The sequence below is a fragment of the Diplotaxodon limnothrissa genome, linkage group LG16 (genome assembly GCF_057381915.1).
Source record: "Diplotaxodon limnothrissa isolate DT_005_m linkage group LG16, D_limnothrissa_male_GT1.1, whole genome shotgun sequence".
NCBI classification, from domain to species: domain Eukaryota; kingdom Metazoa; phylum Chordata; class Actinopteri; order Cichliformes; family Cichlidae; genus Diplotaxodon; species Diplotaxodon limnothrissa.
Window position 1 is genome coordinate 33,829,409 of NC_140611.1, and position 22,946 is coordinate 33,852,354.

The 22,946-nt window shown below is 37.4% G+C and overlaps 1 protein-coding gene across 1 annotated transcript; it reads right to left on the reverse strand.

The window, feature by feature from the left end:
• Positions 1-561: 561 nt before the first annotated feature.
• LOC146616552 (signal transducer and activator of transcription 4-like) lies at positions 562-21,077 on the reverse strand. The gene is made up of 24 exons (XM_085374249.1): positions 21,035-21,077; positions 20,748-20,932; positions 17,671-17,806; positions 13,675-13,773; positions 12,131-12,223; positions 11,966-12,044; positions 11,792-11,877; positions 11,524-11,675; positions 10,094-10,252; positions 9,027-9,119; positions 8,881-8,940; positions 8,751-8,771; positions 7,313-7,406; positions 7,153-7,197; positions 6,369-6,452; positions 6,182-6,280; positions 5,463-5,598; positions 3,319-3,371; positions 3,034-3,128; positions 2,088-2,224; positions 1,715-1,906; positions 1,563-1,608; positions 1,360-1,465; positions 562-621 (listed from the first exon to the last, which is right to left on the reverse strand). Exons 2-24 carry the CDS (start codon positions 20,873-20,875, stop codon positions 598-600), a joined length of 2,217 nt encoding a protein of 738 aa, XP_085230375.1. The 5' UTR covers positions 20,876-20,932; positions 21,035-21,077; the 3' UTR covers positions 562-597.
• Between the last annotated feature and the right edge of the window lie 1,869 nt (positions 21,078-22,946).

The following is a 22,946-nucleotide window of genomic DNA, read 5'->3' on the forward strand; positions in this document are numbered from 1 at the left end:
TTTTTTTTTTAACTTCCGCAAGAACCCAAATACAGCCTCACCCTTCAACAATCACCGAGAATCACGTGATTCTCCAGAAACGCCGTAAGTAAAAACCGCCAAGCAGCAGCAGCTGTTACATGCCGACGTCTCACTTCCTACTGCTTTCGAAATAAAAGCACAAAACCTCGGTGCTATTTCAGTGAGGTGGCCAGCAGGGGGCAGGAGAGCTGAGCGACTGTGTGAATGAGTTAGACAAAGGGAATCAAAACACTGCGTGTATTTAACTTTTTTGCCAATAACAAACAGGTAAAAGAGACAGATGCAGACATAAAGTATCAAAATAATGTCAACTACAAAAAACATAAACAAAACATGTTCAGATTGATTTATATACAATTCATTTCTTATAGAAAAACATGACTGAACATGCAAAATATTAAAGGCACAAAACCAGCATGATACAAACTTTTCTTTCATGGACAACAAAGCAAAATATGCTTTAAAAACACATTAACCACAAACTCTGTAAAAACAACACCCTCACGGGAGTCACGATATTGACAAAGGATTCAAAGAAGCTCCAGATGCAGATGTTTTTTTTTTTCTTCCCTCTTTTTACTCTGAATACGGAGAGCTCATCTGTAAACGCAAAAAGAAGAAAAATATTAGCGGCATAACATCGGGACAGATTCAACAAATTCTAAGATTAAGCAAAAAGCAGTCTTCCGTTTCAGCAAGGCTAATCAGAGGCAGTCTTCAATTATTTAATCTCAGCCTGCGATCACAGGTCAACAAGAAATGTAATCTGATTACAGACAGACTGTCGGCAAACACAAAAAACAATTAAACTCCATTTAATCCAAACTTAAAATCCTAAAACATTGACTTCATGAATATTCACATCATGTCATGTGAGACAACTTTCCATCAGTGTGATTGATTACAACACAACAATTCATCAATCACTGATCAGTGTGCCATGTTTCAACAGTGTTTGCAGAAATGTCTCTGCACTGTTCTCAGTCTTTACGCTCAGGAGTTAACGATAATAAAAATGCTTGCTATAAATACAGAAAATATACAAAACCCAGCTTTTCGGCGTTTGCCACTTTGGTCCTAGTCGCAGTAATGTGTAATCTCTAACTTCTGATCTTTTATAGACTACGTTGACTTGAAACAAGCAGAATAATGAATTTACTGTTTTTATTATGAGGTTTCCAGAAGTTTTCCACATTTGACCTTTTTCTATTTTAGCTCTACTGCACAGAGCGATAAGAGTTAAGAGTTATAAGACACATACAGTGTCTTATTCATTTACAATAATAAAATGCATATTATTACCAGTATTATCCACTAAGTACAATAATGTAAACTTACGGTGTCGATGTCGAAGCACAGGTGCTCATTGAGCATGTCAAACTCTCCAGGTGTCATCGGGGGCTCCGGAGACTGACACGACCGCGGGGTGGTGCTCGCGTTGGAGCTGAAATACATTAAAAGAGACATTAAAATACATTTTGCCTGTTTTGAAATTCTGTTTAAGGTTAACTGAGCTCGACTTGACTGAAATATTAACTCACCGCATTTCTGAGATGGGGATCAGGGTTGATGGGATGTAAGGATGCACTGGAAGTTTAACAGAGGTTTATATTAATATTTAATTCGACCTGAGAATTAGCCTGAGAGTTTCCCAGCAAAAACTTGAACACTTCACCTCATAATTAGATCTTACCTTTGCTGGGCTGGCTGTTGTAAAGCCGCCCGAAGGCCTCGTCTTTGGGGATGTCGGGGTAGAGGAACTTGAGTGGGTTTTCGGGGACAACCCCGTCTGAGATTACTTTGTAGTCTCGAATGATGTCGGCGAACGGGAGCGCGCTGAGCCGGTTTTTAGTGTAAGGCTCCACAGAGTTAAACTTCACCTCACCTAGTGTGAAAAGTTACTGTTAGCAAACTTTGTTGTCCACTGTCAGCAAAGCAAGTAAAACCGCACAGATTTTCTATCAACAAAGTTTATTTAACGGTCTTATCATAGTTAAAGGTTTGGTATACATTTGCATTTTATTACCACACGTGGTCTGATGATGTTGGTTTATGGGAAATCTCACCGTTATCGCCGTGCTCCACCCAGGTGAAGGTGATTCCGCCGAGGTGGCTCTCGCTGAAGCGTAACAGGAACGTGCCTGGCTCTTTGTCCTTCAACAAGGCTCGCTCCATCTCTTTACTCACAAATCCCATGATGTAGCTGCGGAGGCGGAGAAAGACAAAAGAAATTTAGGTTTTTGGTTTCAGCCAGTGAGATCTGTTGTCCAATTTCACATTTTAGATCTGCCATTCATACGAAGTTTATCCTAATGCATTTTGAAGCTGCACATTTCTAAGACAGGGTTGTAGTCTGCAGGTGATATCTGGCACCTGCAGACATCCATTGATGCTATTTTTTGGGATAAAGCCTTTATAAAGGCGTCTCAATTTGGCTGACATACACATTTGAACTCATAATAATTTCTGTTGATTCAAACTCTAAAAAGACAAGAAATCCTCCCAAAAAACCCCTTAAAAATTAAAAAACCTCTAACTACTAAAGCAGCAGCATTAACAATAGATGTAAGCATTAATTACCTAATAGAAATGTATATTTATGCCACATTTTGTTTTCATTTAGTTCTGTATTTACATTCCATTTGAGTTTCCATGTATTTGTCCTTTCCATTTCCTTCTATGCAAATGAGGGCTTAAACTTGTCTCTGATTGGTTAACACCAGATGCTGTGCTCACGGCAAGAACGCATATTGATATTAATAAATTTAATGAAAATTTATTTTATTGTAATGTAATATTAAATATATTAATATTTTATAAATGTATCTAACTGTTCTGTCTTTCCCAACTGATGTTGGCAGTTTTGGTCCTTCATATATGTTAATGATAGCGGTTCATGTATCTAATAACCCTTTCATCTTTTTGTGGAGTTGTTTTTGTTTGTTTGTTTGTTTGTTTGTTTTTAGAAACATTTTCTGTTTATGATCTTTCAGCCGGGACACGATGACCTACTTCTCATTCCAGACCGGCAGCAGGTGCTTCTTGATGAGCTCCAGGATCGAGTCGAGCCACATCCAGAAGCTGAACGGCTTCCCTGGAATATTCTCCTGTATGATTGGAAGAAAAGAGAGTGAGAACCTTCTCGGAATTTAAATTGAAATTAGATACGATGTGGGATAAAAATACATGACCAACATTAACAACACGGCAGAAGGTTTTATGACTGCCACTAGATGGCACAATAACACAGAAAATAATGGTACTATGCCGCTCATGCTCATATTATCTAAGACTCACCTTGGAAAACTTGGACCAGGACACTTGATAGTCGCTGCAGGAGGCATGCTGACCTACAGAGACAAAGAGAAACTATCATAAATGGCCGTCCCAGGAAAACAAGGTCAGCAGCTTTTTAGTTATTCTCTGAACTTGTTTTAGAAAATTCTTTAGTGCTGCTGCTCACAGAGTTCAATGTACTAGTGTGACCTTCCCCGTGTGGGCATAAAGTGGTTTTACTACAGTTTCCGAGACAAACAGCATGTTGTCATGAAGCTTTGAGGTACGAGTTCTCATCAACAACAAACCCACCGAATCAAAACGCAGCGCATACGCAACGGCCTTTCATGGTGCCTTTTTCATAGGCTTCAATGGTAATCTGGGAAATTTCAATAAAAGGTAATATATCTTTCCTCCTGGAGCTTATTTATCTCATAGAGCAGGGTCTGTGGAATGATAATGAATATAAAAACCTGGTCATCTCTTCCTGCCTATGTTACATCCCGGTAAAGCAAAATTTTTAACCAAACGGGTAAAGGAAAGGAAAAGGATGTTTAGCTACAATAAAGATGAAAGTACAGAACCAATGTGAGAGAGAGAGAGAGATCTCAGGGTTTGTTTGTTTTTTGCCTTAATTCATTTATATTCATACAATTTACTATTTTCACACAGTGGGATGCTGAGCAGACAGATCAGGAGCAGGCGATATACAGCGGGGTGTAAAACTGTCTGCCCCATTCCTGATGTCCTTGTGTTTTGCATATTTATCACACTTAAATGTTTCAGATTATACAACTAATTTAATATTAGAGAACACAGCACGAGTAAAATATTTAAATGTAAATGATTATTTCATTGATTAAGAGAGAAGTTATCCAAACCCACCTGGCCCTGGTTGAAAAGGTGATTGCCCCTTTTGTTAAATTGTGATTAACCACATCGTTTGGAAAGCAAAGTTTAGCGTCACTAAACAAACTCAGGCCTGATTACTGGCAGACCTGCTGAATCAAGAAATCACTTTAACAGAACCTGTTTGACAAACTGAAACTAAATACCTCAAAAAGCAACTTATAATGAGCAAAATGAAGACTGGAGTGGCCTGCTCAAAGTCCTGACCTGAATCCAATTGAGAAGCTGTGGTTTATGCTGGAAAACCCTCCAATGTGGCTGAACTGCAACAATTCTACAAAGATGAGACAACTTCCTCCACAGTTATTAGGTTTAGGGGGCAATCACTTTTTCACGCAGGGTCATGTAGGTTTGCATCTTTATCCCTTAATAATAAACACCTTCATTTAGAAACTGCATTTTGTGTTTACTTGTGTTATCTTTGTGTATTATTTGAATTTGTTTGATGATCTGAAACATCAAAGTGTTACAAGCATACAGAAAACAGAGCATCAAAGAAGCTTCAGCTTCATTTTTAGCTTCTTTGATTTGTTGGGATCTGATTGGGTTAAAAAAAACAAAACAAAAACAAAAAAACCGCTGTTGTTCATCACCTTTAATGCTACTTTTGGTCTTTTAGAGTGATTTGTTTGACTCATCAGACCAAGCTCCCTGTTGTTTCACGTGAAGTCTGGCTCAACTTGAAGCAAACGTGTTTGCTTTATGCATAAACTTGAGGTTGAGCGAGTAGCGGAAGTGGTCAGCAATATATAAGAACAGCCACGCTGGAAGGGTGATTCACTGGATTTAAATGAGGTAAGGCTTTTCATTTTTATAGACCCTCTGATCGCCCCTCAGAGTTTCTCTGCTATGCTGACTTTGACTTTATAGCTGGACCAGTCTGATACTTGGCTCGAATAACGTTTCTGGTTCTTCCCCTTTTAAACTGAGCGACTTTCTGGAGTCTCTGCACCACCTACATGCTTGAATATCTCTGCTGGCGTGTGGTTTCACAATGACAGAGGTGTCGCTTCACCCTCCATAAACAAGTAAACACTCTCCCACCTCTCTTTAGATGTTTCTGCCTTCAGCTTTAACTTTCTGTCCTAATTAGCTTGTTAGCTTGCAGTTGTCTTCTTAAGTATAATATTTTACTGTTTGCTGTGTTGGAAGATGTTTTTCCAGGTTAACGACTTTAAAGCCACATTTTTTTTTTAAATGTATTTTTTCTTAATCTTCAACCTTTGCGAAAGAACAAAACTAAAAGACAAACATACCAAAGAGCTTTTCTCCCAGCATGGTGAGCTGCTCTTTGTTGAGGCCTCGCCCGGCAAAAGTGGAGAACTGCCAGCTGAGGACCTCAGAGAGCTGGCTCCAGCTGGCCCGAGGAGGGTTCCCAAAGAAAGCCAGGTTCTGTGGAGGAAGATGGAGAAGGTGAGGGAGGCTGTGAAGCATAAAAAATGAAAACAAACATCTCCAAAACAGCTGGAGAACATGAGCTACAGTTACAGAAGAACCAGAGTAAATGGAACATCAGCAGAATTTGTTGTCACGCTCTGGAAGTCAAAGACTTGGAATTTAAGTCAGTTTTCTTCTTGTTTTATTTATGAACTGATGTTAAACTCAGGAGATGGGGGTGAATTGCAAGATTTATTTGTAATTTATGTCATTTTGATGCTGTTAATCGCGCATCTGTTTCGGGAAAACCAATTTTAGAGACTTGAAAAATGCAGAAATGCCCTGTGAAGATCCGCACAACAGAGGTCGACTGAAAAAATAAAATCTGTGTTTCTTTATTTATTATTTTATTTTATTTTAAAGATAATAGAAATGAATTTATAAAAACAAAGGCTTTTAACAAAGATGTCCAGGTGTGTTCAAATAAGTTGAGCTGAAAGTGAGGTTATGTTTGATTCAGCTCAACTTATTTCATTTAAAACTTAAACTTTCAAATGAATGAATTTTCTGTTTTTAGAAGAAGTCCAGTATGGCTCACCCTCGGCTCATCAGTCAGGAGGTTGTACCACATGACGGAGGCCCAGCCTCCAGGCAGCTGGCTCACATTGGAAATCACAACGAGCGGCAGGGAACACGTCTAGAAAATAAAAATAAATATTAGTAAATTATTTTGTAAATGAACAGCAACAAAAACAAGTTTGAAATAGATCTGCTCTGCCGCTGACCTCCAGGTCGATGGTGAGGCCCTGCACCGTGAAGCAGGCCTCAAAACTGAGAGAGTGAAGTTCTTCTGTCACAGAGAGCAGGCCCTGAAAAATAAAACACTGAAACATCAACTGGCGTTCAAAGGCAGATTCATTGAATATGATGCACAAATCCATCTGAAGCAGCATTAATGGTCACTGCGGAGGACAGAAACTGCCAAATCAGGAGCAAATGATGCTATACATCAATTAATATGTCATTAAATACATTAAATATTAATTAAGCCTATACATTAAATAATTTACAAACTATGGCACTGATAGTTTTGCTTCAATATTTACTTACCTTTGTATTAATTCCCTAATTTATCTACTTTCCCATTCAATGTTTACATTTATTTAAATGTATTAGTTACATGATGTATTTCTGAATCAACCATGAAGCATGGGGTTGTGTCATGAAGGGCATCCAAAAGCAGCTGAAAATCAATTTAGGTCATATCTTATAAATGAATAAGACCTATATGGATTTAAAATAATGATTTATTTACTTTAGAAATACAAATAAACACAATACACTGCAAATAATAAAAATATAATAAATAAAATAGAAAATTTTATGGGAAGAAAATACTACAAATAGTACAAAAAATGCAAAAGAATACAATTTTTTTTTAAATCAATTTAGATTATTTTTTAAAAAAAATCCCTACACTTTTTGTGGACTTCATTAAATATGAACTTATTTACAGAGTCTCTTTTATTTGGCAGTTTTCGTCCTCCGTAGCTCATCTACATTTCTTACCTCGTTCCCTTTGGTGCCGTTGATATATTTCTTCTCTTTCAGCTGCTGTAAAACACAAACTCTGAGTGAGATGACTAAACACCATTTTAAATAAATGGTTAAAGGTTCAATGAAAGAACCAGTTAAACAACTGTCAAGATTTGTTAGAGTTTTGTCCTACCAGATGTCTGAACTCCACTGAGAGGCAGCCGTTTGAGTAGTCCTCAATGTCCATAACTTTAGTGTTGTTGGTCAGGATGAAAAACTGACGACTTCTAAGGAGAAAAGGAGAAAAAACTTGATTTTCTTATCAATGTTTACCAGCATCCATCTATAAGATGGACTTAATTCAGAGGATGAAGTGTTTGTGGATTGTTTTAGACAATAACATAAACCATATTTAAAATCTGTATGTAGTTTTCAAAATAAAACACTCCACTTATTTTACTGTAAAGGTTTTTAAATCAGGGCGATTTTAAGAAGGTTCAGCTGCAGACTGTCCTTCCTGCAATGTATAACACCGTATATAATCTGTCAATACATGTATAAATCTAAAACAGAGATCTATAAAAGAAAACCAAGCTGATTACATTTCGCTGTAAATTTTTTTGTTATAATTTGCGGATGAAATCTTTAAAGCCCACATATCTTTATGGATTTTTGAATAACTGACAAGTCAATAAGTTATAACAAAGTCAAGTACATTATGCGAGTGTTTCCTGTCTTCCTATTTCCTATTGCTTTTCCTGTCTGTTCCAGTGCGCGGTATCAGGCTAACACTACCAGAAGGTGGCAGTAAACACCAGCTGTTTAAACAGCAAAAATTGAAGAAGTGCTACTTCTATAAAAGTGAAGTTCAGGCAATTGGTTTTTAATGAACATCGAGTATTTTTGCTTTGTATCCTACTGAGAACCGAGGAAAAAAGCAAGAGAACAAGTAAATCTATCACGGCATGCCTGTATTCATTCACATCTCAGAAAACATTCTCAATCACTCACTTTTCTTTTCTTTTTTAATCCATTTGCTTTCAGTAAACTCCTATAGCTTTTAAGGTGACTTTAACCCAATAATATGTTTTTTCTGCATCTGGTTTTACAGGAAGTTAGAGGCAAAGTTCCCCCGAGGTGCATGTTTGGTTTCCAAGTGCTTTTTCAAACCATATTTACACCTGGTAACGCCAAACAAATAACACGCCAGTGAAGCCATAAAACAGGAAGCTTTAGGGCTGATTTTGGCTTTTAATCTTTAAGTTTTTACCCCCTTACAGACATTTCATTATTTTTTTTCCAGTCTTGAATTTGTATGATGTTAAATCAGAGTGGATATCCCTGTATGAATACCTCAGGCACAGATGCTCCGCCCACCTGCTATTCAAACCTTTTGCTTTCAAGGGGGAGCCTATCAGAAGTTGTCTTAAAGAGGAAGAAGCTAAAACAGGTTATTTCATGTAGAGAATTAAATGAGGGGGTTCTAAGGTCCAGTATTAGATAAAGTAGTATTATTTCACTAAACCATGCCTAACTACTGTATTAGCGAGCAGATTAGGTTGCTTTTAATCTGGTGCTGTTTCCTGTTCTCGGACATTTAGTAGTAGCACGCTTAGACAGTTTGTACTCACACTCTGCCCGGGGGGAGGTCCCTGCAGAAACACACAAGCACAGCACACAACATTTTTACCTTATTTTTATTCAAGCAATGAAGACAGGTTTACTGTGGGGTCCATTTAATAAGAAAATAAATCATCTTACTTGTCAAATGTTGTTTTCACTTTCAGCTGATAATCCACTTCTGGAAGTTTAACCAGGAGTCTGCAAGAAATCAGAATAAACTGAAACAAACTGCAACCCAACAGCAGAAACAAATCCTGAAACAACAAGATGTCACATCACCATACCTGACTTTGGTGGTGAACTGTACTCCAGTCTTAATGATGAGGGGTTTCTGTGGATGTGTGGGCATACATGGCTGCTTCTCCACCACAAATGAACTGTGAAAAAAAACCCACACCTCGATTTACAATTTCACTTTAACACCCCGAGCTTGAGAGAGAACATTCAAACCACAGCTGGCCGTGTTCCTCCTCCGGTAGTTACCACCTTTCGGTTTATTGTCTAATGTGTTGTCAGAAGCTGAAGCAGAGGAGGAAGTCGTGTTTTTCATTTTTCAGAGCACTGAAAGTTGTTCTGCACAAAGATGAATTGGGCTGGGATCCCTTGCACTGCTTATTACACATCTGCATCTCCTCCTCTCCCGTGTGGCATCCCTCAAGGCTCAATCCTGGGACCACCTCTGGTTTCATTATATAGGTTATCTTTCGGCTAATAACTTAACAGCTTCAGTGGTATCTAGTACCATTTCTTTCTTTCTTATCTCAGTGAATGTGTCACTAATTAATTAATTGTCCTTTATCTTACTCCTGGTAAAACTGGGGTTTTTGTGTTAGGCTCTGACAGTTTCTCTAATGAGACCCAACATTAAATCACTACTCTTATTATTATAGATGAAGCTACACAGCTGTCAACAGGTCATTAAAATCATTTCAAGCTGCAGCAGCAAAGAGATATACACAAAAGAGAATCAATAACTGTGATTCAGCATACTCTAAGTAGATTCTGCTACTCAAACTATTGCACTTTTACTTCAATTTTAGTTTTGTTTAATAAATTAAAAGCATCTAAATACTTCTTTTCATAACAGGGTTTAATTTTTTGTGCAGCTAATTTCAGAGGTGGGAAATAACAAAGTAAAAATACTTTGTTATTGTACTTAAGTAGAATTTTTAGTTATTTGTACCTTACTTGAGTATTTGTTAACACTTCATTCATTTCAAATTAAATATTCTTGTTCTGTGTCACCACATTTAAAAAAAATAAAAATCATAGAAATACCCCCACATGCAACACAGATTTCTTTCACAAATGCTAAAGGAATAAAATGTCTTCTGCTGAGCTGTGTTGGTACCTCTTGATGAGATGGTAGATGAGATATTTCACTCTCTCTTCCATCTGAGGCTTTTGCAGGGGTATTGGGTCGCTCTCATAGGTCACCTTCACCACCAGCTCCCCCAGTTTGTCCAGCTGACGCTTGATCTGGAAAAGGCTCTGGGCAGTCAGGGTGAACCTGAGAGAAGCGAAGAATAGGATGAGGGCAGAGAATTTATCTGATCTTTATTTAACAGCATAGTGCCACCTTAAAATCTGTTACCTCTGCCAGTTAGTTACAATATACTCAATTATTTTGCTCGATAGTAAACTACTTAACTGACAACTGACAATTATAGAAGATCGTTTCTGCCACTGAAAAAGAGAAATGGCTGGCAATTAAAAATCGGGGCGATCGTGGCTCAAGAGTTGGGAGTTCGCCTTGTAATCGGAAGGTTGCCGGTTCGAGCCCCGGCTTGGGCAGTCTCGGTCGTCGTGTCCTTGGGCAAGACACTTCACCCGTTGCCTACTGGTGGTGGTCAGAGGGCCCGGTGGCGCCAGTGTCCGGCAGCCTCGCCTCTGTCAGTGCGCCCCAGGGTGGCTGTGGCTACAATGTAGCTTGCCATCACCAGTGTGTGAATGTGTGCTTGAATGGGTGGATGACTGGATATGTAAAGCGCTTTGGGGTCCTTAGGGACTAGTAAAGCGCTATATAAATACAGGCCATTTACCATTTAAAATAAATACAAAAACAAAGCGTTTTTCAGTCACAGAAACAAGCTTCCATAGTAATTATACTAACGAGTTAGCTATATAGTTAACCAAGTAATATTCGTGTCAAGTTGGGCGACATATAGCATATATTTTACAGTATATATCACAGGGTGTCATATGTACTGGGAAATTAATATTCAATCTATAAATAAATATTTATTAGAAATAATGTATACATTTATTTTTTTGTATAATGAATTTACTTCAGTTGGTGTTGGTCCTCCATATATCTATATAAAAGCAGATATACAAATGGTACTTAACTATTACAAATGCAACAGATATACAACCATATGTCCTGTTTACATAATTTATTAATATTATTTTAGCATTTTTGGGCTTCCATACAAAGTACTGGTTATGGACAAATCAAGTGTGTGATCATGTATGAGTTGTATAGTTTTAATGTTTTATTTGGGAACAGAATGGTGTGTATGTGTAAGTTTGGTGATGGAGTTTTTATTATGAATGAATGATGAATTTTTATGAATTATTATGTCTATTTTTATGCTTAAGGACAACAGATGGAAATTAGCCCTTGGCTATAATCTGGTATGTTTACATTCATGTAATTTTTTTTTTTTTACATTTATGTTCATTAACATGCACTGTCCTAAATAAATAAATAAATAGATAAATAAATAAATAATTAGCATTAGCAGTAAGGATTTCTGACTTTTTGTTGGAGGTCATTACCAGCTCTGCAGCTGCTCCAGCCCGGTGAGCAGAGGACCCCCGATGGCAGCAATCTGCTGCCTTCGTTTCCAGTCCTGCAGCTCAGGGTTTAGCTGAGAGGTCATCAGGTCGTCAATCTCTTTGATCACAACGTCCATCTTTGATAAAATCTCCTAACAAAAGCATAAAATACAGTGTTTATGGCTGATCAACACACTGTGAATGAATTTTTTTTATTTGTACACCTGCATATATTTTTGTCACGTTTCAGAGCTTTGCATGTGCGTACCTTCCTTTTAAAGTCAAGCCGGTTTAGCATTTCCTGTAGTCTTGTTACTTCCTGTTTCATCACGTCAGAGTTTCTATCAGTTGATTCTGACACAACCACAAAAACAGTAGTATGAAATAAGAATTCTAAAATAGTAAATGACTTTTTATTTTTACAACTTGTAAAATGGCTCACCTCGAGACTGCAGGGTCTTGTAGCGGAAATCAAAGTCATCTTGCATGTCCTCGATGTATTTCACAGCCTGGTCCATCAACTGGAAACACATTTTTTTGTGTAAAATTCATCAATAAAATTCAGCTTTGTGTTTTCTCCATCCTGTATTGAAGGTGTTTGAGTTACCTGCACGCTGCCCCTGATGATCCCAACTCTGTTGTCCATGTTCTTCTGCCTCTCAAACGCCACAGAGTTCTGCAAAGACTTCTCCAGAGGACCCTGTAAAAAAAAACAAAAAAAAAAACATTTACAACTTTGCATTTCTGAACAGACTGTAATCTGTAATCTTTATTTACTTCTGATTTAACCATATCAACATTAATGACATGACTCTCTCATATGTCTGTTGGTGCTGCTCCCACAGCATCATAACTAAGAGCTGTTGAAATGTTCAATTCAATTTTATTTATATAGCGCCAAAGCACAACAAAAGTCGCCTCAAGGCGCTTTATATTGTACAGTAGATACAGAGAATGTTGCAAATGTTGTGGCTTTGTGATTCAGGGTCATGTGGGGTTCATGTTCAATACAGTGTGTAATGAATGTTTTTTAAAGTTGCTTTTTTGCCATCTTTAGACAAGAAAACATTATTAACTTTGGGAAAATTCAGGGTGCCAGTGCATGAATAAAAAACATGTTACTCACTGGTTTTGGTCTCTGCAAACTGAAGACTTAGTTAAAGACTGGATCTTCATCATGTTTATGTCTTTGAGGCATTTTTTAACCAATTATCTGAGAAATACCACAGTTTATTTTGAGGTAGAGGCTGTCCACAGCTTTGGGGTGAGTGAATATTCACCATAGTATTATAGTATTAGCACGTAGCTGTGTCTGTGTACAGTTCATGGATGCAGCATGGTAATCAAGCTTTCTCAAGTTAGCTGAAAATTTAGTTAATATGTGGACATGTAGCACAGTGGCTACATGCATCTTTTGTATACAGTCGATTTATTGGACATATCGTGTACTGGGACGTGTTGAATATTTTTCTGGCACATTAAATTTTAACATTGCGTGGGTAATATTTTGGGAACAAACAGCCTCTGTGCACAGAGAATCTCTAAATGTTTAAACTCTAGCTATGAGTATCTGCATATAGAAGACCTCTTTCTTCCTCTGAAACCTGAAACCAGACTGAGTTTAAACCTGCAATAACAGATGTGTTGTGCCATCTGATGTGAGCAGAAGCTGCAAAGCATCACTGAAACGTTTTAAGGCGATATAGTAAACTTCTTTATGACTGCTTTAGTTTTTGGTCTTTACAACGTTTTTTTGCACGGATATTAGAAAGAAAAGGTGTTAATGATGTCTGTGTGCTGTGTAGTGCTGGGGAGGTAGTCCAAGGTGAGTTTATTACTCTTTATTGGCTCCAATAACAATAAAGTTATGGTGCATTAAACCCAAACAGTGAGCTAAGTGAAGCAGCAGTCTCTATGGAACAACCCAGCTTAAACAAACACAGTTATCCTGTTCACGGGAGTAGAAACACTTTAGTGATTACCGTAAAAAGCCAAACACTGATTGTTGGGAATAAAGTGAACTGGCTGGTTGGGAGGGTGGGGGTGTGAAATATGTTTTACAGTGTAGTCTTCCTGGTAGTGGCCCAGATTTACCAGCAGAGACTGTAATAAAGGGACTTTCCCTTCACTGAGGCAGACAATGTGACAAACCTGTTCTTGCATGCAGGCACTGGAGAGAATACGGCGCTCTTCCCTGAGACAGGTGGAGATGACTCTGGCCATTACAGCAGGATTGGTGGCGTATTTCAGCTACAGTGACGCAAACAGAGAAAATTTCAGTTATAAAACCCCCTGAGAAAAAACCTTCGAACCAATGATTTCCTAATGATGTGATCATTTGTGTAAGTAGGCTATAAAACCAACCACAGCATGATCAATACTCCCACAGTGTCTGTTTATCTGTGAAGAAGAGATGAAAAGGAAATCCCTGACAGAGCGGAAGCCCTTTAGTTCAATAACAAAGGAATGAAGTTTAACTGGACACAAAACGAGCATTCTCCGTGAACAGCAGCTGAGTAAATAAAGTCAGATATTTGGAGCTCATCCAGGTTCGACTCTTTAAGGGCAAAGAATTTAACCACAACATTTAGTTAAATATTAGAGAACAGATTCGAGCGTGTGAGCCTCATTTATAAACATGTAAAAGTTGCATAATCAAAATTGTAATGATGCAACTTGCACCATGAGGTTAAAAAATAAAATAAAAGAAGCAACATTAAGACAAACCTTGTTAACCTTTAGCAAATAACCCTAACTGAGGATTATTGTCCACTAGAAACCTTAGATTTCTTAAGTAGGGATAGACTTCAGGGCTCAAATTATTATTTTTGTTTTAAATTGCATTCCCTATCTATGAGTGCCACATTTATTTATTTCTCCATTCAATCTATCCATCTACGTTCATTCACTCATTAGCATTTTCTCCTTTTCTTCAAAGATGTATTTATTTCATTATTTTCGTAATACATTCCTTTTTTGCTTTTTTATGAGGCAAATCACAGAGTTATGCAATGACATTAATCATTAAAATAAGAAATTTAAAGTAAGTAAAACAGTAGAATCAATAGAAACATATATTGTATAAATAAATACCCACATTTATTGGTTTTAAAGTCGTTAATGGCCTTTTGATGTTTTTTGGTTTGTTTTTTTTGCATTTGCTAAATATTGATAAGTGGGATTATATATTTTGTTTCTGTGCCTTTAATGACATATTCTTTTTCATGAATTCGGTATTCTAATGATGCCTTTAATGGTATATTCATTCATTTTTTTAAAAATCAACTTATTTTTGATTTTGGCAGTTTGGCACCTCCATACATTCCTGCCAGATGCCTGTATCTTTAAATCTCTTTATTTTTAGACTATATATGGCTAATATATGCGGCAGAAGCCACAAACTTTCCGAAGCTGCATATCGGCCTCTACATACATTCAAATGCTCACTAAGAAAAGTACAAAAAACTTCTTCTGGAGGAAGAGGGAAAGTTTTTGTCTCGCCTTCAGGTGTGACTAATATTTCATCACTAAAATGACAGACTGAGGACGCACAAACGCACACACACACCTACACGCTCAGTCTTATGACAGCGGCAGTGATGCACTGGTATCCTTTCAGAGTTTGTACCGTTCACCAAGCTGACCTACATTATTCAGCAAAAATTCACTATAAATACTTCTCCTGCTGTTATGGGTACTTTACAGTCAAACCCAACACTCCTGACATTTTCCCTCAGCAAGCAGCGAAGGTCAGATTAAAAATGTGCGCCTACCACTGCGAGGGATTTCCCCTCGAAGAAAGACCCTGCGTGAACATGAATGGAAGAGAGATTCAAACATGAGCTAAAATCTCTCCTCTGTTACATGAACACATAACAACAACAACAACAAGCCACAAACACCGTCGACTATCGCACAGGAGTAGCTACTTCCTCTAAGAAGTGTTGACACATAACACATATACATATTCACAGGAAGCAGCGGTATGAGCCTCGAGGGTTCATTCTGCAAGAGGTATCTGTCTTTCTTCCAGAATAAAAGCGAGTGACGACCACAACCAAACTTCCTGAGAAGCTCCTCTGGCAGAATATACATCCTCAAAGGGTTCATCGACAGAGAGAATAACTTAAAGCGTTTATAGACAACAATGAAAGAAAGGAATTCAATGTGCAAAAGCTCTTTACTGACTTCAATTGATTAAAACAGTAGCAGCAAAAACAGGAGCTGCAGCTTTCAGGCAGCACACAAACAGAAAGCTGCACATTTACAGCAATTCCCAACTCGTGAGCACGGCAATTATTTTACTTCCCTTTCACCTCAGGCACATGTACACACCACGAGGCTACTTCTCCAAATTGAGGACGCTTTAATGACAACAGTTCAGGGAGTTCACGGCTGAACGTTTTCTCTGTGTTCAGTTTGTTTGAGGTGTGTGGATAAAAGTGCACAACAATAACAAGAAGCCACGGGCAGAGCAGCACTATAACCTACAAGTACTGAGCAAAGAATCCAACATGACCTCTTTTCTGAGCTGTACAAAGGAAACTCATGTAGAAACACCACAAATATCAACTTAAATGAGAATTAAAGCTGCTTAATCTGGACTGCCATAAATAAACTGCAGCTAATTACGAACTTTGCAAAATTCCCACAACTCCTGAATACTTTTAAGTCTGCAAAGTTCAGCTAGAAACTTCTTCTACAGATTTGCATGCAGTTGAATCCATGCTCACAGTTGTGGCTTCAACAAAAAAAAAAAGAACAAAAAAAAGCCTTTTCTTCGAATGTAATCATGAGAAATGATTAACATGCATATACTTCCTCAAAAACATCCTAAAGCTCCACAGCCTGTGCTGAATCATGTGATTTATGTAAAACTATCAGACTGATCAGGATCATCAGATTTGCTTTAATCAGCACGACACAAACATGAGTCTGATTTTAGATGCTGTGGGGCTCTCTGCTAGTAGCTTGTATTCTTTAGGTCTGATCAGTTGTGCAGAGAGTATAGCTCTGTACACGTCACAGTCCATTCTGCTGCTTATATCAGAAGTGACATCATCAGTAAACATAAGTGACCCGTTCCTGCAGCCATAAATGCCCAGGCCCACACTACCTCCACCATGTTTAACAGATGTTATACGCTTCAAATCAGATTTCTCTCCTTCTCCAAACTTTTATCTTCCCTTCACTCTTGTAAGACTTTATCTTCTTTCAGGACTCCAGAATCCGGCCTGCCTTACCACAGACCTCACCTGGCCGTTAAGTCATCAGTCAACTGTCCAATTACTTTTGAGACTCTAAAAATATAACGTGTGTATAAAAATAGCTGTATCTCCTACACAGTTAATACAGAAATTGTTAAACCCCTTGAATTAAAGCTAAAAGTCTGCACTTCAGTCAGCTCTTAACTGTTTCATTCAAAGTAGTTATTTTTCAGTAGTTTTGAATTAATATTCATTTATATTTTTGGCAGTTTTAATCCACTATGGATAACAGTAATATTAATATTAAATAAGAAACTCAAATTTTTATTTTTGGCAGCCACCATAAATAATGTTAACTAGATAAATCACTATTAATTGAATATCAGCATGTATTATTAATATTTTTTATTTATGTTAACTTTTTGTATTTTTGTCATTTGCAATCTTCCATATAAAAATACCAGTACCTAACTAACCAGCTTTTCCTCCATATGCGATTTGAAACCCATATCTTTGTCATCTTTCTGCCATCACCATGTGCCGAACGGTCTCATTCACTGCTGTGTAAACATGTATGTGACGCTTTAAAAGCACGTGTTGAGCTTTTATCTTTCCACATGATCACGTCGTAGTAAAAATCTCACCTGTTTCTTCTGTAATATGTGTCAATAAAACTGTGTGAGTAGAGCATACACACTTCCTCTATTTACACTACATCTGTCTGTCAAGGCTGCTTTCCAGTATGGGGCACATTAGGGTGACAGTTGTTTTTGTCATCTGTGGAGCACTCAGTAAGTGCATCATGTGAAAAAACAAGCATGTAGCTTCTAGCCTGTCCTAGAAAACAGGAAGTCTAACAAATGTTTGTGTTACAAAGGCAGATCTGAAGTGCTGAGGTCTCAGCTGATAAATTAGATGTCTGGGGGAGAGGTGGACTCACTTGCAGCTGCTGCTGGATTATTTTCATGTTGTGTCGTTGCAGAAAGTTCTGCTCCTGCGAGCGCACCCTCTCCAGCTGGGTCAGCAGGTTGGTGAAGAGCACGCCAGCCATCGACTCGTCGTTCACCGCGGTGTCCCTAAAAGTATACAGAGTGACACATTCAGGAGATTCAGAGCAACAAAACCTGTGAAGAACAAAGAAGTTGCTTTACCACCTACCACAGGCCTTCAAGCTGGCAGTAGTTAAACTGTTACTTAAAAAGCCATCTTTTCCACATATCACTGTCTTAGCTAATTATAGGCCAATCTCCTACCTTCCTTTTATCTCTAAAATTCTTGAAAGAGTAGCTATCAAACAGTTAATAGATTGTTAAATCCAGAATCAAATCTAAAAATCTACTGCTACATACAAGGTCTTGAATAATCAGGCCCCATCTTATCTTAATGACTTTAGAGTACCGTATCACTCCATGAGAGCCCTTCGCTCTTAGACTGCAGTCAGACCAGTTGCAGATGGCTGCCCCTCCCTGTGCCTGGTTTTGCCAGAGTTTTCCTCCTCTTAAAAGGGAGTTTTTCCTTCCCACTGTTGCCAAAGCGCTTGCTCACAGAGGTGAGCAAGTTGTTGGTGTTTACTCTGCATTATTGTAGGGTCTTTACCTTAAAATATAAAGTGCCATCTGGGAACTGCTGTTGTGATTTGTTACTATATAAATAAAACTGAATTGAATAGTTCCTTGCTCAAGAGTCAAAAAAATAGTGGTACTTTTGTCCATCCATCCATTTTCTTCCAATAAAGGGTTGGAAGACAATGGATAGGCTGCGCTCACCTACAACCACCATGGACAGGTGCCAGTCTGTCATAGGGCTAACACAGAGAGACAGACAGCCATTTACACCTATGGGAAATCTAGAATCATCTGTTAACTTAACCCCACTAACTGTATGTCTTCGGACTGTGGTGTGGGAGGAAGTCAGAGTACCCAGACAGAACCCTCACAGACACGGGGAGAACATGTCATGCCCCCAAAAAACCAAAAACTGCAGTTCCTTGAATGATCACTGAAGCCAGACTTCAAGAGTAAGTTTGTCTTCTTGGTTTTTCTCTCTTCTCATGCCGATAATGATTCCGCCACAGCTCTGTACCCTTCATTCCAGTACTTAGGGTGCGAATTCCCCTGCAGTATTCTCGTGAGCAATAGATGTCGCAATTGAGACAAAACTTCCACATTCGCACTGGTATTGTCTCTTCAACCCAGCAGAAGCACAATGGACCATTTTAAAGAAATCGACAGCTGCAGGACCGGCTGACACGACACCAACATGGTGGCTTGCTACAGCAGGTGTGACATCACTTAGGCGTACAGCGCCGTTCGCAAGGGGATGAATGGCGACATAACAGGATCCTTCTACTCCCAAGTTAAAAATCATAGACTGTATTTAAAAAATAAATGTAGCTACCATTACATAACCTATTTATTTCTGATATATGCATTTCTAGACTGAACTTAACCAATAATCTTTGAGGAGAAAAAGGTCTTTTAAGTTTTGAAAACAACAAGAAACATGTACCTTTTCTTTGTATAAGAAAAAAAATAAGAAAACTATGAAAAATTATGTCTTCAATACATTTCTTGGACTTTTTAAATTGTATTTCTTGTGGAATAAAACTCAAAGGTTTGTAGCCTTATGTACATGTTATTTAGTGAAGGAATGGAAGAGCCTTCAGGCAGGTTCTCTCAGATCTGCCCAGCACCGTTGAAAAATGTACTTTAACTCAGACCACAATCATTCCTAAATCCTGCTGAAACCGAAAACTAAAAGCATCCATTTACTCTCCTTTTAGCTAAAAGCAAACACTCTGTGGGTGATAAATGATCACTGTTCTCGTTGATAAGGAAGAAGGTGCAGCTACAGCGGGTTTTTCACTGAAAAGAGCTTCCTGTAGGAAATGAGGTCTATGACGTGAAGTTGTGGGCTGTAAAACCAAGAAGTCATGGTTTTGATCAATCAGCTTCAACTGAACAAAAGTATAAACTCAGCGATTTGAACTCAGCTTTGTCAACATGTTTTTGATGCACAGGTGATCGTTTATGTTTGCACAAACTTTCACTGAGCTTCAGAAGACGTCTGGATCAAAAACTCCTGCTTTTCTGGATTTAAATTTAAAAAGCCTAGACCCATTAAAAATATAGATATCTATACACTTAAAATATTTGATAGACAATATTTCTGTCTTATTTTGCTTCAGAACTATTACATAGGATTATTTCCTTGAATTATTTATTCATCCATTTTAATTTCAAGTTACTCATTTATAAATTATTATTTTTTCATCATTTTGCCTTACTCCATTTTTCCTCAAGTATTTTTCTTAAAGAATATTTATTTAGACATTTATGCTTTATTAAACAAATATAAACGGCTGACATTGTGAGTGTTTATGGAGGTGATTCTTTGCCAGCATATTAACACCAGACTCATATCCTAAATATATTTTCATATACTTATTATTTGGTTATCTTTAGTCTTATGTACAAGGTTATTATAGTCGACTAAAACTAATATAAAATGAATAAAATAAATATTTGAGTTAACTGAAATAAAATAAAAATATGCATTTTATTAACTGAAGATGATAACTCCATGTGACTGAGTCATGGGTTTATTTTGTACTTACATTACAAAAAATAAAACTGATACTAAAACTAAACCATCCCCACCCTTTGGAAGCAAACTACAACTTAAGTTAAAGCACAAATAAAAACTCACTTATATAAACTGCTATATTACAATCATTACAAAGAAAGAAGAATGAAAAGACAGACATATTTGGTAAATAGTAAATAAATAGTTCACAATACTTTGATAAAAAAGAAAAACATTAATATTACATGTTGTGTACTTAATTGCATAATTATTTATGTACTAAGTCATTAATTTGTGTATTTAGTTAATGTTAATTTTGGCAGCTTCAGTCCTCCATACCATGTGGTCTTTCAGCCTATGAAGACAGCTGCCTTTTTTTGTAATACAGACTTTTTTTTCCCCACACTTCTTTGCACATAGATGAAGACTCACCAGTCCTGAGACTCGATCCAGCTGGCCAGCCCCTGCCTGATGTCCATGGGGAAGTTATCGTCATACAGGTAATCCACCTGCTCCAGGAGTCTGATCTCCAGCTGTTGAATCTGCTTCCACTGGCTCATGATGCTGTGCCTTCGGACACCACGCGATGCACACACCCGTTATCACCAAAGAGTGCTCTAAAAACATGAATAACATGTTAAATATTATCTAAAATTACGGATTATTTATTGTATGTAATTATTTGATCGTTTAATGTCGCTTCTCCTCGTGTTTGTTACCTGAGATGTTTCCGCGCTGCCTTCCCGTCAGCTTTCATCTACCATGTGCACTTGTTTCCCTTGCGCTGACTTTCGTTTTTTATATGTGCCTCTCAGATCAGGAAGCGACCTCATTTCCCCTCAGTGGCTGTTCTCAGGTACTCAGAAGGCCCCTCCTCCTCCTGCCAATCACACACTCAGAATGATCCTAAACTTTTAGACAGGTAACAGGTGCAACTAGAAAAGTGATACTGTAAGGTTATATAAAGAAACAGACTAAGTTAGAGAAGTAGCTGAAATGAATGCATCATATTTATCTCAGCTGATTACATAAATCTTTAGATAGGTAATTAATGATCAAAAATTACTTTCAGCTAGATCACAAATTAATGATAAACAGTCTAAATGACCAACCAAACATAATGGATAAACCATAAACTGATGAAATCAGTGACTGTAAACAAACTTTTATATAGTAATTTATGGAAGTTTGTTTGCACCAGTTTTGAGTTATGTATCTTAGAATTTCAAGTTAACAGATAGCAGAAAATATGAATAATTTTTTTTTTTAAATGGTGGAAACAAGCATCTATAGGCAATTGTTGAATTACACTAGCTAGATTAAATTATGAGTTAAAGGTGATAAATTATTTATGACTAGCTGATAAACTGCTTGCTAACAGTTTGCTAACATTAAACCATTATGTTGCTTTTGAAGCTAGCAGTTAAATTGGCATTATGACAAAGTATCAAATTAAATTAAATTACTAGAAATGTTGATAGGTTTTGTTAAAGTTATACCAAGTGGTTAAGCTGTCTAACACTTTTAACTGACAGTTAAAATGGTTAGCTAAACGCAATGGGTGAACCATATACTGTAGCTAACTTTATCTATATTCTTAGGCAACATTTGACATTTAAGATTATTATACCAATAATAAAATAATTTACAAACCTTTTTTAAAAAAAAAAAAAATCAAACAGTTCAAAACACAATTAATGAGCCATAAAGTGTTGAAATGTGTTTTGATTTAGATTCTGCTGCAAAGGCAACTTTTTAAATACCTTGGTTAGTAGCTAAACTAACAAACTAAGAGTAACACAATCGATTAACACCTGTTATATTAATAGCTGAGACTGTTAACTAAATACAGTACAGTACATACAGCACAGCAAAGAAGGACTCATCCAGGCTGGAGAAACTGATCAGGAGGGCTAGCTCTGTGGTCGGCATGAAGCTGGACACTCTGGTGACAGTGGCAGAGAAAAGGACATTAAAGAAACTGATGGACATTATGGACAATGCCAGGCATCCTCTGCACACGGCCATTAACAACCAGAAGAGTCTGTTCAGTGACAGGTTGCTTCTCCCAAAGACAAGAACTAACAGACTTAAAAACTCCTTTGTCCCACACGCCATCAGACTGTTTAACTCCTCTCTGGAGGGGAGAGGGAGGGGAAACAGGAGGACAAAGGAGGGAACAACTAAGCTGTAGTGCCTCTTCACCTCACTGTGCAATACCTTTTGTGCAATACTTTTGTAAATAGTCAACGGTGCAATAGACTCAATACTTGAAATGTGCAATTCACTTGTATTTTTATTTTTATTCCTATTTATTCTATTTATCCCCTTCGTATATTTTATTTATATTGTCTCTGTATTTATATATATGTGTGTGTGTGTGTATAACTCTGTAACTTCTGTCGGTGCTGTGCTTTTTTGGAAATCGAATTTCCCAGAGGAACCCACCCGAGGGATTAATAAAGTTCTATCTTATCTTATCTTATCTTATCTTATAAACCACAGAATGTATATCTTTAAATATATTGCTAATTAAAATCATAAATTAAAATATGTGTACTTTGCTAAAGATACAGTTAGCAGTTGTTCCTGTTAATTTTTCCATATTATGTACTGGGGTATATTTGTCAG